Source organism: Nothobranchius furzeri, chromosome 19 (assembly GCF_043380555.1).
Source record: "Nothobranchius furzeri strain GRZ-AD chromosome 19, NfurGRZ-RIMD1, whole genome shotgun sequence".
Taxonomy (NCBI): domain Eukaryota; kingdom Metazoa; phylum Chordata; class Actinopteri; order Cyprinodontiformes; family Nothobranchiidae; genus Nothobranchius; species Nothobranchius furzeri.
In genome coordinates this window covers 22,482,304-22,498,639 of record NC_091759.1, presented here as the reverse complement: position 1 = coordinate 22,498,639, position 16,336 = coordinate 22,482,304, and the positions used below count along the sequence as shown (strand labels likewise).

General features: G+C 44.7%; 1 protein-coding gene across 1 annotated transcript in view; it reads right to left on the bottom strand.

Annotated features, from left to right (window-relative positions):
- The window catches only part of LOC129164609 (collagen alpha-2(XI) chain-like), a 56,760-nt gene extending 40,431 nt beyond the window's left edge, over nucleotides 1-16,329 (bottom strand). Inside the window, 1 exon segment of the mRNA XM_070547580.1 lies at nucleotides 16,188-16,329. Coding sequence (XP_070403681.1) covers nucleotides 16,188-16,305 — 118 coding nt within the window. The 5' untranslated portion in view covers nucleotides 16,306-16,329.
- Nucleotides 16,330-16,336: the final 7 nt, after the last annotated feature.

Below are 16,336 nucleotides of genomic sequence, written 5' to 3'. Positions count from 1 at the left end.
CTCCAGTACCTTGGAGTAGACCTTTCCAGGGAGGCTGAGGAGTGCGATCCCCCTATAGTTGGAACACACCCTCAGGTCACCCGTCTTAAAGATGGGGACCACCACCCCGGTCTGCCACTCCACAGGAACTGCTCCCGATGACCACGCAATGTTGTAGAGACGTGTCAACCATGACAGCCCTACAACATCCATAGCCTTGAGATACCCAGGACAAACCTCATCTGCCCCCGGGGCTCCGCCGCTGTGTAGTTGTTTGACTACCTCAGCAACTTCTGCCCCCGAGAATGGACAGTCCATACCCAGGTCTCCCGGCTCTGGTTCCTCCTCGGAATGCGCGTAGGTGGGATTGAGGAGCTCCTCAAAGTATTCCTTCTATCGTCCGACCATAGCCCCAGTTGACGTCAGCAGCTCCCCATCCCCACTGTAAACAGTGTGAGCGAGTTGCTGCCTTCCTCTCCTGACAGTTTGCCAGAACCTCTTTGGAGCCGATCGATAGACTTTCTCCATGGCCTCACCAAACTCCTCCCACGCCCGAGATTTTTCCTCGGCAACTGCCACTGCTGCACCCCGCTTGGCTATCCGGTACCTGTCTGCTGCCTCAGGAGATCCACAGACCAGCCACGCCCTGTAGGCCTCCTTCTTCAGCCTGACGGCTCCCCGAACCTCTGGTGTCCACCAGCGAGCACGGGGGTTGCCACCACGACTGACACCGGCCACCTTGCAACCACAGCTAGCAACAGCCGCCTCAACAATCGCAGAGTGGAACAAGGCCCACTCGGATTCGATGACCCCCACTGCTCTTGGGACGCGGTCAACGCTCTGCCGGAGGTGGGAGTTGAAGACCGTCTTAACAGGTTCTTCTGCCAGGCGTTCCCAGCAGACCCTCACTATGCGTTTGGGTCTGCCAGGTCTACGCAGCATCTTCCCCTGCCATCTGATCCAACTCACCACCAGGTGGTCAGTTGACAGCTCCTCTCTTCACTCGGGTGTCCAAAACATACGGCCACAGGTCAGATGATACGACTACAAAGTCTATCATCGACCTGCGACCTAGGCTGCCCTGGTACCAAGTGTACCGATGGGCATCCTTATGTTCGAACATGGTGTTCGTTATGGCCAAACTGTGGCTTGCACAGAAATCCAATAATGAAACACCACTTGAGTTCAGATCAGGCGGGCCGTTCCTCCCAATCACACCCCTCCAGGTCATGCTGTCATTGCCCACGTGAGCATTGAAGTCCCCCAGCAGCTCTAACCACTGTGCCACTGCGCAGCCACTAAATCTAATTATCCCAGTTAAACCAGTTACGGACAGGTTTAAAGTGAGGCAGCCATAGAACTAAAACAGGAACCTGTATTCACATTTTCCCAGTTTTCCTCCCTCGGTCTGTGTTCGAGCTGCAGCAGAGAGCCAGTTTAGTTTTTAACAGTCAATTAAATCCATTTGCAGCCAGCCCTGCTGTGGCACTCCCCATAATAAACTCACAGGGTCACTGATGCTTTTCTCTGGTTAAATCAATGCAAGATCTAAAGCCACAATAATAAACTCTAGTGCCCCAAAAAGCTAAATATTTATATAGAAATGAAGTAATTTGACCTTGAGATGTATAAAATCACAGCTAGCACAGCTGTTAGGGACCCCCTTTACCACCGAGGACACCGCTGGGTTAAGTATAACAAACTCTTGTAGAAAGTCAGAAAGTTAAAAGTGAAAATCCACCAAACTTATTTTAGCTACAAAACTTAACTCAGGATTTCTTCAAAGCAGATTCTGAAAAAAAGAGTTGAATCCACCTGCAACCCTGACAATAAAAGATGGATGAACGTAGTAATGCTATAACATCGGATGGAGTGAACATTTTACAGGAAAATAGGATAAAATTTGATGCGATGTTTCCTTGTTTTTGTTCTCATTTCCTGCAAATCCCTTCAGAGGTGCTTATGTTTGGGTAACCCCCAGTGTTTCAGAGCTAACAGTTATTCAGATGGGTCTGCAGATGATAATATTTACCCAGAGAGGCCAAATGGTGCAATGGGTGCCTAGACCTCTGCCAAACACCAGAGAGAAAAGGGGAGAGAAGCATCAGCGAGGGGAAGCAGGTAGGGGGAAAGGGAGGGTGCAAGATGAAGAAATTAAAATTATGCAGGTAAAATGGGTAATGTGAGTTTAAATGAACAAGCTCACGCAGAAATGTGAGAAAAGGTTGTCTGAATGGGTTTTTTAACAGAAGACTTGGTAGAGAGTGTGGAGTTATGATCAATGGAGATTTTATGTCGATTTAAAATCTGTTTTGAAATGAATTTTTAAGAATTTTGCAGATTTAGAAGAGAACATTATGTCTGAAGCATGGAAGGAAGTGTGTGTGTGTGTGTGTGTGTGTGTGTGTGTGTGTGTGTGTGCTTGTGTGTGTGTGTGTGTGTGTGTGTGTGCGTGCGTGTGTGTGTGTGTGCTTGCGTGCGCGTGTGTGTGTGTGTGTGTGTGTGTGTGTGTGCGTGCGTGTGTGCGCGCGTGCGTGTGTGTGTGTGTGTGCTGGGGTGGGGGGGTGAGGCAGTGACAGTAGACAGCATGGTTCTGTGATGGCAGGATCCTGGATCAGGTTGCAGCCTGAGCTCTCCCAGTATGTCCAGTACAATGTGCTGCTCTGTTCCCGCTCCCAGCCCAGCTCACATCTGCAGCTGAGGCCCTTCCTGCCTGGAGGACCACAATCACCACCAAAAATAACACTCAGAGCTGCAGAGGTGCTCACAGCGCAGGCAGGGTGAGGTGCACCTCTACGCCTCGTGGGACGAGGACGTGACACAAATGGAAGTAGACGAGGTAGGAAAGCAGACAGCTGAGGGCACAAACTCACTTTAACTCTCTTTTTCCTTCCTCTTCCATCTCCCTCATTTTAAGCATTCCCAGATGGCTCCACCCTTTTGATGTAAGTGTGGGCCAATTACTCTGCTGTTATTAAGACAGGAAACAGGCTTCCAGGTCCGCTGTGCCGCTTCAACCAGAGCTGTAAGGATTCCAGTAGCAGTCCAGTTAGAGCAAACGACAGCCAGACTGGCGAGAATCCAGTAAAAAGACAATTTCCCCAAGAAAATTATCAAAGGTAAATAGAAAGGATTTCAAGAACTCCACCTTTCACACTAAAAACCAAATTCACCCGTTCACACAACATTCTTTGTCCCACAGTCCAGATGTGGTTTTTATATATTTTACAAACAATCATCACTACCTATTTCATATTCACAGTCATTGTGGAAGGTTTCAGAAATATCTGAATAAAGCCATTAAATAAATGAAATGTGCTCACATTTAATTTAAACAGATTCTAACATTTTATTTGTTCATTAAGGTTTATTCTCATTCAGCTGAGCTATTAATAAAAATAGCTTTAAAAGGTAAAGCTAAATTATGACGTGTTGGTGAATAATAGAACACTAAACTATGGGATTAGCTTAATGAACTGACCTGTACCGGAATGTTTGCAGTGTGAAGTGACTTGAGACGACTCTTGTCGTGATTTGGCGCAATAGAAATAAACTTGGATTGAATTGGGGTCAGTGAGACTTTAAACAGGGTTTTCATGACTGAAGTTATCTCAGAGCTGTTCTCCAGACAACACCAACCTATAAAAACATAACAACATCTACACATGGAGGCAGGTTCCTTATAAAAGGAGAAACTTCTAAAGTTTGATGTTTATTTAACTGAAATTCGTCAAAATGACCGCTAGATGGCAGTAAAACTGATTTAATTAACCCTTGTTGCATGGAAGGCTGCAGCCACACACACACACACACACACACACACACACACACACACACACACACACACACACACACACACACACACACGAAGCTTCTGGTTAAATGACAAAAGTGTAAGTTTAATAGCAAGAACATGTCACAATAATTGAGATTAGCGCTCCATCTAGAGACAGGTTTGATCGATTATGTAAAAATGATCAGAGATCATCAATTAAATCAGAAAATAGTCATACCACTTTATTTGTCGAGCACATTTCAGTACAACATGAGAGACAACCAAAGCTCCTTACGTACAGAAGTACTAAAACATGGATCATATCATAAACAGAGCAAAGGATAAAACAAGTAAAACTGCCAGAATGGCCATTCTAAAAAATGAGTTAAACCTAATAAAAATATGAATGAAAACAACTAGAAGTAATACTTTAACAAGGAACAAGTCAAGATGTAAATAAAAGTGGGTTTTTAGTCGTGACTTTAAGGCTTCAATAGAAGCTGACTGGCGGATCGTAAGGTAAGGCGTTCTAAAGAACAGGCGCCGCATGTAGAAACAAAAGGAGATGTGGCTATCCATCAGCTAACATCTCAACATTCCTAAAATTATGAATAGAAGAGTGTAAAGAGGCTAATTTCATTGTTTAAATTATAATAATAATGATAATGTCAATCTGCAAATCTTATTATCTTAAAGAACTTCTTCCGGCTCTTGGAGAGCACATACGCTTTTTTCCTCCTCTCCTCCCTATCGTATCCCAAGGCTCTTTGTCTGTCTTTGGGTGGACGGCGCTTCTGCATTTTTTCTGGAAACTGGAAATTATTAAAAATGGACCTGGTCAGTTGGTCTCTCAATGCGATTGACAAGATTTTTTCAATGATGAGAACGGGAGAAGGGGCTCCCAGATGCCCCTCTGGGACAGAGCCAGCTGGGCATATCATGGACTCCTGGAAACAGTGAAACCTGATCTGCCTTTCTCAACTGTCTGTAGAGGATTCTGAAGACGTCTGGATATTCGTGGTGTTGGCGTCAGGTTTCCTGCTTTTTGGCCTGAGTGGTTACCTGGCTTGCCGGAAAATTAACGAGCTTTCGAGGAATATTGGCTCAATCCCGGAGCTCAGGGATGGATTGCACCGCGCTGTGAACGCACAAACTCATATAATTGTCAAGATGAGTCATAAGCTTGGAACTTTGGCTGAGATTCAGGCTCTGGCACAGAAGGTGGATTCGATCAAGGAGAAAGTGGATGGATCAGCACGGATTGGGATAAATTAATTACGCCATTATTGGATTTAGAGGGGTTGAGGACCAACGGAACTTTAAGACAGAGAGGAAATTATCTGTCTGGCCCAAAACAAGTTCTTATCTGAATCTGGTGCCCTTGAGCCTGTGAAGCTGAAGTGATTACTCCCCCTCAGAAGAAATGTGGAATGCTACCGTCACCATGGCAACTCTGTCTCCCTATCCCAGCCTGGGCGGGACTGCGACCGGTGAAGGCCGTTGAATCGTTTCCAGGAGTCACTGTGCTCTCTACACCTAACGACCTCCCTCCCCTGTCCAAACGGAGGTGACGAGCGCTGCTCATCGCGGCTGCATGCACTGATGTGTGGAGAGTCCCCAACCCTACCTTCCCACCTAGTGGACACTTATTTTGTGTGATGTCTGAAGTCTGTTGCATTTCTGTCTGAGGTGTTTTTTGCATAGCAAAGCTGCCCTCCCTGTGGAGGGTAAAGCCTGGTTTACGCTTCTCCGTCAGCTCCGCAAGGGACAGACACGCACGGATTGAGGGAGGCGTTTTGCTCTTTTACTTCTCCGTCTCCTGGAGAGTGTTGCAAAGCAATTGCCCGGCAGGACCACAGAGGGCGTAGCGCTGTTCTGTGGTATCCTGTCATGTATCGGTCCAAGATCGTGTGTTTATATTGGGTTTTTGGTGTATATAAGAGACTTTTAACACGGACATATTTGTCTCTCATTCTCCCACCGCTTCATGCGCTCCTCACCTCTAAACCCACGTTTCCTGTCATTTCCGTCCACAAATAAAACGCTTGCTGCGCATCTTCTCACTCCTCCAGCCACGGGAGGATGAAACGTTCATATTTTTAGAGTTTTTTCGCGAGGTATTCTTCAAGCTTCTCCATGTCTGCCGCTAGTTAAACTCGGCTCTGTTTGCAATGGCGGCGCTGTAAACAACAGCGGCGTCCTGACCAGTCACAAGCTCGTGTAATCCGTTTCGTTCGACGGATGTTTAAAAAACTGGGCTCGACTCCGTACGTACTTGCGTGCCTGCCGGATCCCTACGCAAGGACGGGTAATGGCGTTGCGTGTGCTCTGCACTGACGCAGACGGAGAAGCATAAATCAGGCTTAACTCTGAAGTGCCTTTTTTTCCTCCACCTGACCCAATCCTCATGTAAACCCCTCTGATCTCTTTTAAGGTAGCGCGGCTCGGGTTGCGAATGACCACAGTCACCAATTCTTGTCATGTGTCTTTGCCTATGCATGTATGTCTAATCTCAGACTAGTGTGTACTGAAACTCTAATTTCCCTCTGGGATTAATAAAGCATCTTTGAATTGAATTGAACAACTGGCCTGATGTAAAAAAAAAAGACAAACAAAAAACAAACCTGGCAAATTCATGAACAAATATTCTTGTTCATGACTTCAATAATTAGAGTTTAGTTTAAAATTTTCATTAAAAAATGTTTTATGTTTTCCAGTTTTAACATTAAACTGAGGTGTGTGTGTGTGTGTGTGTGTGTGTGTGTGTGTGTGTGTGTGTGTGTGTGTGTGTGTGTGTGTGTGTGTGTGTGTGTGTGTGTGTGTAGCGTTGTTGTAAATATAACACGTTCTTCCTGCTCTGTGTGAATAACAATATGGTTGTTGTGTAAAGGTGAGAGGTGACGAGGTCAACGTGTCAGCTGGAGTGTGTGTCTGGTATTTGGCAAAGTTCTGCCAAGAAAAGACGTGTGAGTACACACAAGCACACACACACACAAACACACACACAAGCACACACACACACACATGCACACACACAAGCACACACACACAAACACACACAAGCGCACACACACATGCACACACACAAGCACACACACACACACACACACATGCACACACATACAAGCACCCACACACAAACACACACACAAGCACACACACATGCACACACACAAGCACACACACACAAGCACACACACACATGCACACACACACAAGCACACACACACACATGCACACATGCACACACATACAAGCACCCACACACAAACACACACACAAGCACACACACAAGCACACACACACAAGCACACACACACATGCACACACACACATGCACACACACAAGCACACACACACACACACACACATGCACACACATACAAGCACCCACACACAAACACACACACAAGCACACACACATGCACACACACAAGCACACACACACAAGCACACACACACATGCACACACACACATGCACACAAACGAGCACACACACACGCACGCACACATACACACACACAAGCACACACACTCGTACATTTGCAGGTGCACAACGGCCTCGCTAAGCTGTAGCACGGAGCATCTCAGGCCCATCAGAGGATGCAGAGTTTTTTCTAAGTGAACTTTGATCTCAGCTCTGCCTTCATCCTCCCAGCCGACCACAGTGGTAAAAGTATGAGCAGCTCTCAAACTGCAGGTTATAATTTTCAAAACGGATTCTATAGTTATGACTTATTTATAAAGCCTCATACACACAGACAGCAAAGCTATTATGAGTGTCCACGCTGGACAGAAGGAGTTATTAAAACTTACACGACTTAAACCAGGGTTTGGTTTGTCGTTGTGGCTTTAATTATCATGTAGACGTTCCACCATGTGACTGTGCCTGGAAAGTAGCTCAGAAAAGGAAATGATAAAAATATAAATCTGATTTATGAGTAATTCCTAAATGAATACAACTGAGATGCTTGTTAAACCTGAGGGAGATCTGCAGAGAAAACAGGAAGTCATCAAAAATGTGCAACCTGCAAAAAGCTGCAGAGAATTTGTAAAGATTATGAAAAAAAGAGATAATTTCAATGCTGTGCTGTGAATAAAATCAGCTAAACATCAAATATTGAAGCATTTAAAAAGAGTTTGCCTCTGATTCTGGTTGTTGCTGAAGTGTGAGAAAGATTTAACTTCGTATCTTTACAATGTGATGCTTTTTCCTCATAGTTGCTTTTATTTTCCAAAAAACAAATTTCTTCTCAATTCAAGTCAATCATTCCAGTAAATACTAAGACAAAAAGTCTTAATCCTGTAGTGTTATCTCTCTGTGCCTTCCTCTGTCACACACATCGACATACAACTGCACCAGCAGCTGGACTCTGGAGTCTTCTGGGATGGATCTGGATGATCAGGACCAACCTTTACAGTATTCCAGCCACCATTATGTGGTCTGTGCCAGTCTGCACATGCTCCACTGATGCTGCCGACATGCATCGTGGTGGAGTCTGGTGTGGTTTCTGCACTGTAGGCCGCAGGCCCAGTTTGGATCAGAGGGTGGATCCTGACATGCCTGCATGGGACCAAAGCAGCCTGACCAGGAGAGTCAGAGGTTCCCTGCTCCGTTCCACCGCTCAGATTTAGGAAACACAAATTACACACTAGACTGGTGAGGAATGATGAGCACAAAGATGAGCTCCTGAATCCTGGAAGGTCATGCTCTCAGAGCTTAACTTTTATAACCAGAAAGATGCTAAAACTAAACATTTTCACTAGCGAACACAAGAGCACCCTCAGAAGAACAAAAAGCTGGTGAAGGATGGCTTCACCAGTTGATCGTTCTAATCCTGAGAAGACTCAAACTCAGATCTAAAAGTGTGCACCTCATTTATTTCCATACATCTAACAACCAGCTGAAGTCACAAATCAGACTTTTATTAAAGAGAAGATCGCAAGAGCTCTACATGACGTTCATGATCACAGCGAGATATTTCAGTCTGGAAATCCCCACGTCAGAAACATGGCGACCACGTTTTATGGGTATAATTAACAGTGAAGAGGTGGTGGGTGAGGGGGTCTGAGGAGTTGTGACATCTATTATTACACTTTCTATACTGGGAGGAGTCTGCATTAATGTTGTTCAATCATGTTTATGATTCCAGATAAGTAGAAATGTTTGACTGAAAACTGTAGTTACTGGATGCTAGAAATCATATTTCTTTTATTTTTTTTCTTACTGCTTAAAGTACACAAAGTAGTTGGAACTGGAACAAAACAACCTCACATTAAAGGTGTGGTTCACTCATTTAATCAACACACTTGCAAAGGTCTCTAGTAGCAATGAATGCCTTGTAAGTTGTTCTCTGGGTACAAAAAGCCCCGGTGCTCCCGTTTTAGGAACTAGAAGTGAGCCAGGTCAGAGGAGAGCTTCAGATGACAGGATTTGGAGTCTTACTTCCTGATATTTGGACATCTGACCTCTCTTTGGCTAACAGCTAACAGCCTTTTCTTGGACATTTTTTCTGCCTTATCTTGGACATTTTTTCTTCTAGCGTCTTAAGAAAAACAGTATTTTTTGGACATTTTACTTTTCTGTTTCTGGTGCTGTGAAGCTTGGAGGATTTTTACAGCTATTTTTTCACTTTTTGAGCATTTGTTATGATGTGTAACCATGGCAACAAGCTGGTTTCCATTCGTGATGTGATGTTCCAATGTTTCCAATGTGATGCCATCAGTGTGATGCCATCAGTTCCGTTGTCGCTAAGCTACAAACCCAGCACCCCAATGCATTTGTGGCTATATCTGGTGATTTTAATCATGCCTCACTCTCTGCTACACTTCCAACATTTCAACTGTTTGTCAGCTGCTCCACCAGAGAAAACAAGACATTGGATTTGTGTTTTGCAAATGTAAAGAATGCATACATGTCCAAAACAAGACCTCCTCTGGGACAATCAGATCACAATCTTGTTTTTCTCTGATCAGAATACAAACCACTTGTTCAGAGGCAACTTGTGACAAGAAGAACTGTGAGAAAATGGTCACAGGATGATGAAGAAGCCCTTCAGGGTTGTTTTGAGACCACAGATTGGATGACTCTCTGCCAAGGATATGAAGAGGACATCAATGCCATGACTGGATGTGTCACTGACTATATAAACTTCTGTGTGGACAACATCATACCCACCAGAACAGTGAGATGTGTTGCTAATAGCAAACCCTGGATCACCAGTAAACTGAAGAATCTGCTAAATGAGAAAAAAAGAGCCTTCAAGGAGGGAGACAGGGAATTATTGAGGAGTACACAGAAGCAACTGAAGATCAAGATCAGAGACAGCAAGGAGGCATACAGGAAGAAGCTGGAGAACAAACTACAGAGGAACAATATCAGAGATGTCTGGTCAGGGATGAAGAAGATCACAGGCTTCAAGCAGAGGAAGGATTGCACAGATGGCAGCCTGGACACAGCCAATGAACTGAACAAGTTCTTCAATAGGTTCAGTTCAGGAACAAACCCAGCATCCTCCTCGCCTGTCCCCAGCCAATCAGACATCCCATCCTCCTCTGATCCAACATTTTCCTGTCACACGCCAGCTCTTTTGTCCTCTAACGCCATCATGGACTCTTCTGGTTCTATAAAGCTGTCTTCAACCAAGTCAGGAGATGCTGCTGCCCCATTTACCTCCCCCTCCCACCTATCTGTCTCTAGAGGTCAGGTGAAGAGGCAGCTGGAGAGACTGAACAGGAACAAGGCTGCAGGTCCAGATGGTGTCAGCCCCAGGGTACTGAAGGCCTATGCAGAGCAGCTCTGTGGGATTCTGCAGCACCTCTTCAACCTCAGTCTGACCCGCTGCAGTTTGCTTATCGCCATGGAGTTGGAGTTGAAGATGCCATCATCCAGCTGCTTCAACCAATTCACTGTCATCTGGACAAAGCAGGCAGCACTGTGAGGGTCGTGTTCTTTGATTTCTCCAGTGCATTTAACACAATCCAGCCTGATATACTTTGCCAGAAACTCCAGAAGACACAGTTGGGGGCCTCAACTATCGCCTGGATTAAAGACTACCTGACAAACAGACCACAGATTGTGAGGCTGAAGAACTGCACATCAAACCAGGCGATCAGTAGCATTGGAGCACCACAGGGGACTGTACTCTCACCATTCCTTTTCACCCTGTACACCTCAGACTTCCAGTACAAGTCCGAGACCTGTCATCTACAGAAATACTCAGATGACTCTGCAGTTGTCGGGTGTATCAGAGATGGACAGGAAGCTGAGTACAGAGAGCTGGTGGAGCGCTTTGTGGCATGGTGAGGAAACAATCATCTGACCTTGAACGTGAACAAAACAAAGGAGATGATTTTAGACTTCAGAAGAAAAAGGGTGGAGTCAAACACTGTTTCCATCATGGGAGAAGAAGTGGAGGTGGTTGAGGAATACAAACACCTTGGAGTTCACCTGGACAACAGACTGGACTGGAGAAAGAACAGCGAAGCCGTTTACAAGAAGGGACACAGCAGACTGCACTTCTTGAGGACGCTTAGGTCCTTCAATGTCTGTAGCAAGATGCTGCAGATCTTCTACAAGTCTGTTGTTGAGAGTGTAATCTCTTCAGCCATCGTCTGTTGGGGTAGCAGCATCAGAAGCAGGGACCTGAAAAGGCTCAACAGCCTAATAAAAAAGGCTGGTTCTGTTCTGGGGACGACTGTGGAACCGCTGGAGGAGATGATGCAAAGAAGGATTCTCCAGAGAATCAAGAAAATGATGGACAACCCTGAGCGTTCTCTTCACAAGACTGTCCGACAACGGAAGAGTGTCTTCAGTCAGAGGCTTCTTCAGTTTGGCTGCAACACTGACCGCTACTGGAGATCCTTCCTGCCAACAGCCATTGTAATATACAATAGCTCTTTGATTACTTGATTATTATTATTATTATGAGCTACTACAGCAATCAGTTTCCCTCTGGGATTAATAAAGTATTTTTGAATTGAATTGAATTGAATTGAAGCAACACAACTCTACCAGTCTGACTCTGTTTGCTTGGCAACGTTGATGTTTTATCCCCACATATAACACAAGCCTGGAGGAGTTCTACTGTGTGGTGAAGTTGCTAATATTAATGGTTAGCTTCTACTAGCAGAGACGTTCTCTGCTATTTCCTGGATGCTAAACCAACAACAGCCTTCCCCGTGGTGAGCCAAGTTGGGTGAGTCCATGAATGTTCAGTGTGACGTAGATCTGTCAGGATTTTCTAATCCTAGAGTTTCACTGTCTGTTTTCTATCAGAAGTTAATGCAGGAGATAGGTGTAGGAGACTATTTTCATGTTTAGCCTGCATGAAACACTCAGAGTGACCCATTAGAATCAGAGGTAATCATTCAAAATGTTTTTTCACTGAACCACACGTTTTAGATTTATTCTAGTATTTATTGCATTCCTTCTTTAAAGAGCAAGTCACTCCCAAATCTACTTTTTTTCTGATAAACTATATAAATGCGTGTCTAATCATGCTGCAGACACGTGTTATAGTTATATAGTTACAGTTTAGCACTTTAGTGCATTTTAGTAAAATTTTAATTTTCTGCCTAAAACTGTCATTGTTGTGCCATTTTTTAAGGCATTTTAAATCTGCCATCGCTATTGGCTAAGAGGTACCCTAGAATGTTAGCTGGTACCATATGATGTCACAATGTCGTTGTGAGCCTGTGTGTGTATTTGTTAGCAGCTCCGCCATCTCGGTCTGCTAGGCAACAGCATTGGTTGCATTTTTCAAACAGGAAGTGGGAGTTGAGTAATACTCTGGTAGGGGGTGACGCTCTTTAAACGTCAAGCCTCTTTAGGAAGTTCTCTTCTCTTTTTCTCCCAGTGCATTCTGGGAAACTACATTTATTCTGTAGGGCTTTACAGATCTTTCAGCTTGGAGATAGATTTTAGGACATAAACAAGAATATGTGTGATAAAGTTCTGCGTCAGGATACTAAAGTTCTACAGAAGTCCTCCATCTAAATCTTTCTGTCAAAACCAGCATTTATTTTCCAGAGGATCGACTTTTACATCAGAGCACACGACGGGCCTCCTACAGAGACTTCCTAGAAAATAACAGTGACTCAGAATAGCGTCCTACACAGACAGCCTGTCATTATGAAGCTGGCACGCTTGTCTGCCGTCGTCGTACATCTTCCACTCAAACAGGAGGAATCTGCTCAAACAAACCACTAAATCATCACCTATAAAACCAAAGAATTATCACCGACTCACTCTGGCTCGTCAAGTCTGAGTCGCCGATGTGGTTTTGTCTAAAAGATGCTGCTGAAAGTTGACATTTTGAGGGAATGTTTTGGTGTAAAACGGAGGTTTGGAGGTGTGAATCACATCTCAGTTGTGACTTCTGCGTGTTTTTGTCTCAAACCGCTGTCTGGGTTTGGACTAATTGGTTGAGCCTGAAAAAATGATTGAAGGCAAGTTCAGGGAATCCAAATCCACTGAAAAGAAAGAAACTTTGTCAAACTTCGAACTAAACTTCATGCAAGAGACACAAATTAAAGAATAAAATAAAGTCTCAGTCTGGATGAGTCATCATTAAGACAAACATTTGGGCTGGTGGACGTTAATCGGCACCAAAAACAGATGGTTTGCTATGAACTTTGTGTTCCATGTAGCCTTTTTTCCCAGGGTGTGTTTCTCTACCAACTTCTGAATAAAACATTGTTGAATTTAGGGTTTAGGTGAGGTTTGTGAATCCTGGCGGCGAAATGTGGACGCAGGACAGAAGAAACTAGCACCTGGAAGACTTCACTGAGGGCGAAAAAGCTCAAATTGGATAGAAATTATTAAAAATAAACGTACTTATTGAGGAAATTATGACGTTTTAAAATAAGGTGTCACAAACTGGGATTAGGCAGGTTTTACAAAACAATGTTTTTCATTTTAAATTCTCAGCTGAACGTTTTGAAATCAGCTTCAGGCAGTTGCTCTCATTAGGAACACCCCACTATCGTATCAGATGGAAAGCATCAAGACAAACTGGAATAATATGGATCTGATGTTGAACCTGGTGAACTTATGGGTGAGAAAATTAAAGGGAAGACAGATGTGAATCACCAAAGCCACAGAGATCCCTGGGAAATGATGATGAGGTCTTGGAAACCAGAGGGTAGAAGGTGAACGATGTCAGTCTGAGTCTGGTGTCGCCAGGAGTATCACACACTTCCACACACTCACAGGTACGAGCTGAGGATGCCCGGCTCTGCCTCCACAGTGGCTCCATTCAGCAGCAGCGACAGAATGAGAGGGAGAGCGGGGTTGTGCTCTGTTATGTTTAGCCAGATGGAGACAGACTGTCCTTTCAGAGGTTCTCTGCTTTGAAATGAGGTTAAGAAAAATGTGCCCTCTGACTTTCTCAGCCCGACTTTCTGAGCCTGCAGATCTCTGGATAACGGCTCATCCTCCCCTCCTTGTTTTGTCTTCATTCTCCCAGAGAAGAATGAATAAACATGTGAGATTCTGACCACTTTTCTCCCTAAATAGGGCTTTCACTGCCTGGGTGGGGCGCTGTCACCATTTACGCCCACATCTGTTCCTGCACCACAAAGTGCACTCACACCATGTGAGTCTGGAGCTCAGTCTGTTGGACCCAACATGAGTTTTCAGACAACAGGTGTGTTTAAAGACCTTCTTCTGTCCAACGTCTTCAGCATCCTTCAGGTTAAGATATGCAGCCTGCACACAGAGGCACATTCACACCGATGCAGCACACGTTTCCACACCCTGAGCTCCGTAGCTTACAGACGCGTATACACAAACAGAGCTGTACAAAGCTCACATAGACACGGAGACACTATGAGCTTTCACCCCCAAGCCCCAGCCTCTGAGGTGCTCTGCCGCATAGCAACCTATTCATGAGAAGTAAAAATGTCTCGGCTTTCACCTCCAAAATACACACAGAGACCACGAGAAGGTGCAATCTCACAATCTGAAACTGGAAATGTGGCCAAAGGATACAGGAGGAGAAAGATTTACACAAAAACCTCCAATGATCTAAGCGACATCACTCGTCTGCATAATCTGAAACTTCAGCACCTGGGAGTAGAAAAAAGTTTGTGTAAACTGAATCTGATTAGATTTTTCTGTAGATGATATCTGATCCTATGAGATCTGAACTGGGATGAATAAATGGGTTCTCTGTGAAGAACAGCTCTGAGAGGACTAGCGGCGGGTTACGGGACAGATCCGTCGTTCCAGGGGCGGCTAATCAGCTGGTGGGGATCGTGGGGGGGAGGGGGGGGGGACCTAAACGTTAAACTGAATTCTGATCATATCTGTGAAGGTGGTCTATGATCTTCTGAGACAACAGCAAACCAATTCATCAGATCATATTAATCTTATTAGTCCTAATACCAATGGATGCTTAAAATACTTAATCATCATAATGAAATCCCTCCATCTGAGGCTCTGATGGATGGACTGGTGCACAGGCTGAACTGGTAAACAGCTGCCGACCTCTCAGGATCCAGCTGCAACCTGCCTCCACAAGCCAGAGTGAACAGATTCATTTATAAATCAGAAAAACCAAAAGCAAATATTACAAACCAGGTAAATCCTCAGAAAGCAACTAAAGCAGGTGTTAGCACCATCCTACCCCACACCCCCCTCTGGATGGAGCCGGACCCCCCCACCCCCACCCCCACCCACCTACCCGGTCAAAATGTTCTTCTGATAACAAGTAAAACAAACATGGAGGAAATTTAAATCTATAAATGTCTGAAAATGATATTTAAATTTACTTGCACAGCTATTAATTACAGATAATTAAATGTACTTGTTAACAACGTATTTTTCTGCAGCGTTGCATGGGATGACACCTGTCACCACCAGTAAGCTGCAAACACGCTGAGGAACAGAAAGTTGAGGGAGTTATGTCAATGGGAACATTTTTATTTAGAAATTATTTTCAGTATTGAGCTTTTTAATGAACCCTTTGATAAAAGTATTCATCAAAATGACCTGAGTTATTAAAAAAATCTTTAAAGCCAAAAACATGTTTGTTTTTCAGGTGAATCTAAACAAACTTCCAGCCTGATTCCCAGCAGCATGATCCAGTCATAACTGCGCGAAACCAGGAGGTTCTGGGAATTCGACCAAAGTGCACAACGCATAAAGTCCCAGACCTAAACAGGCAGATCTCTGTGCAACAAATGCCAGAGAGGTTTACATGTTGCGGGGCCCACCGCTGCCTGCGGGGCATTGTTTACCACATTCTTTTGGGAAAACGTAAAGAAGCAGGTCAGGTGCGCCAGCGTCCGATAATGGATGATGCGCGTATTCATCACGCACACTGTTAAACCGATTAAACGCAACAGGTGTGTGTGTGCGTGCGCGCGCGTGCACTGGTCGTGTAGTAAAAGGGAAATTATGAGTTTTAATAAGAGATGCTGGCTTACCTGCTCGAGCCACGGTCGTTTGGCACAAGGTGAGCGCCACCGTAACCAGGGCGAAGGAGGAGAAGTCCATGCGCCACGGTCTCCGTTTCTTCCGGAAGGCACAGTCTCGAATATCCATAGTGTTGCAGTAGTTTCACCGGCCTGGCTGA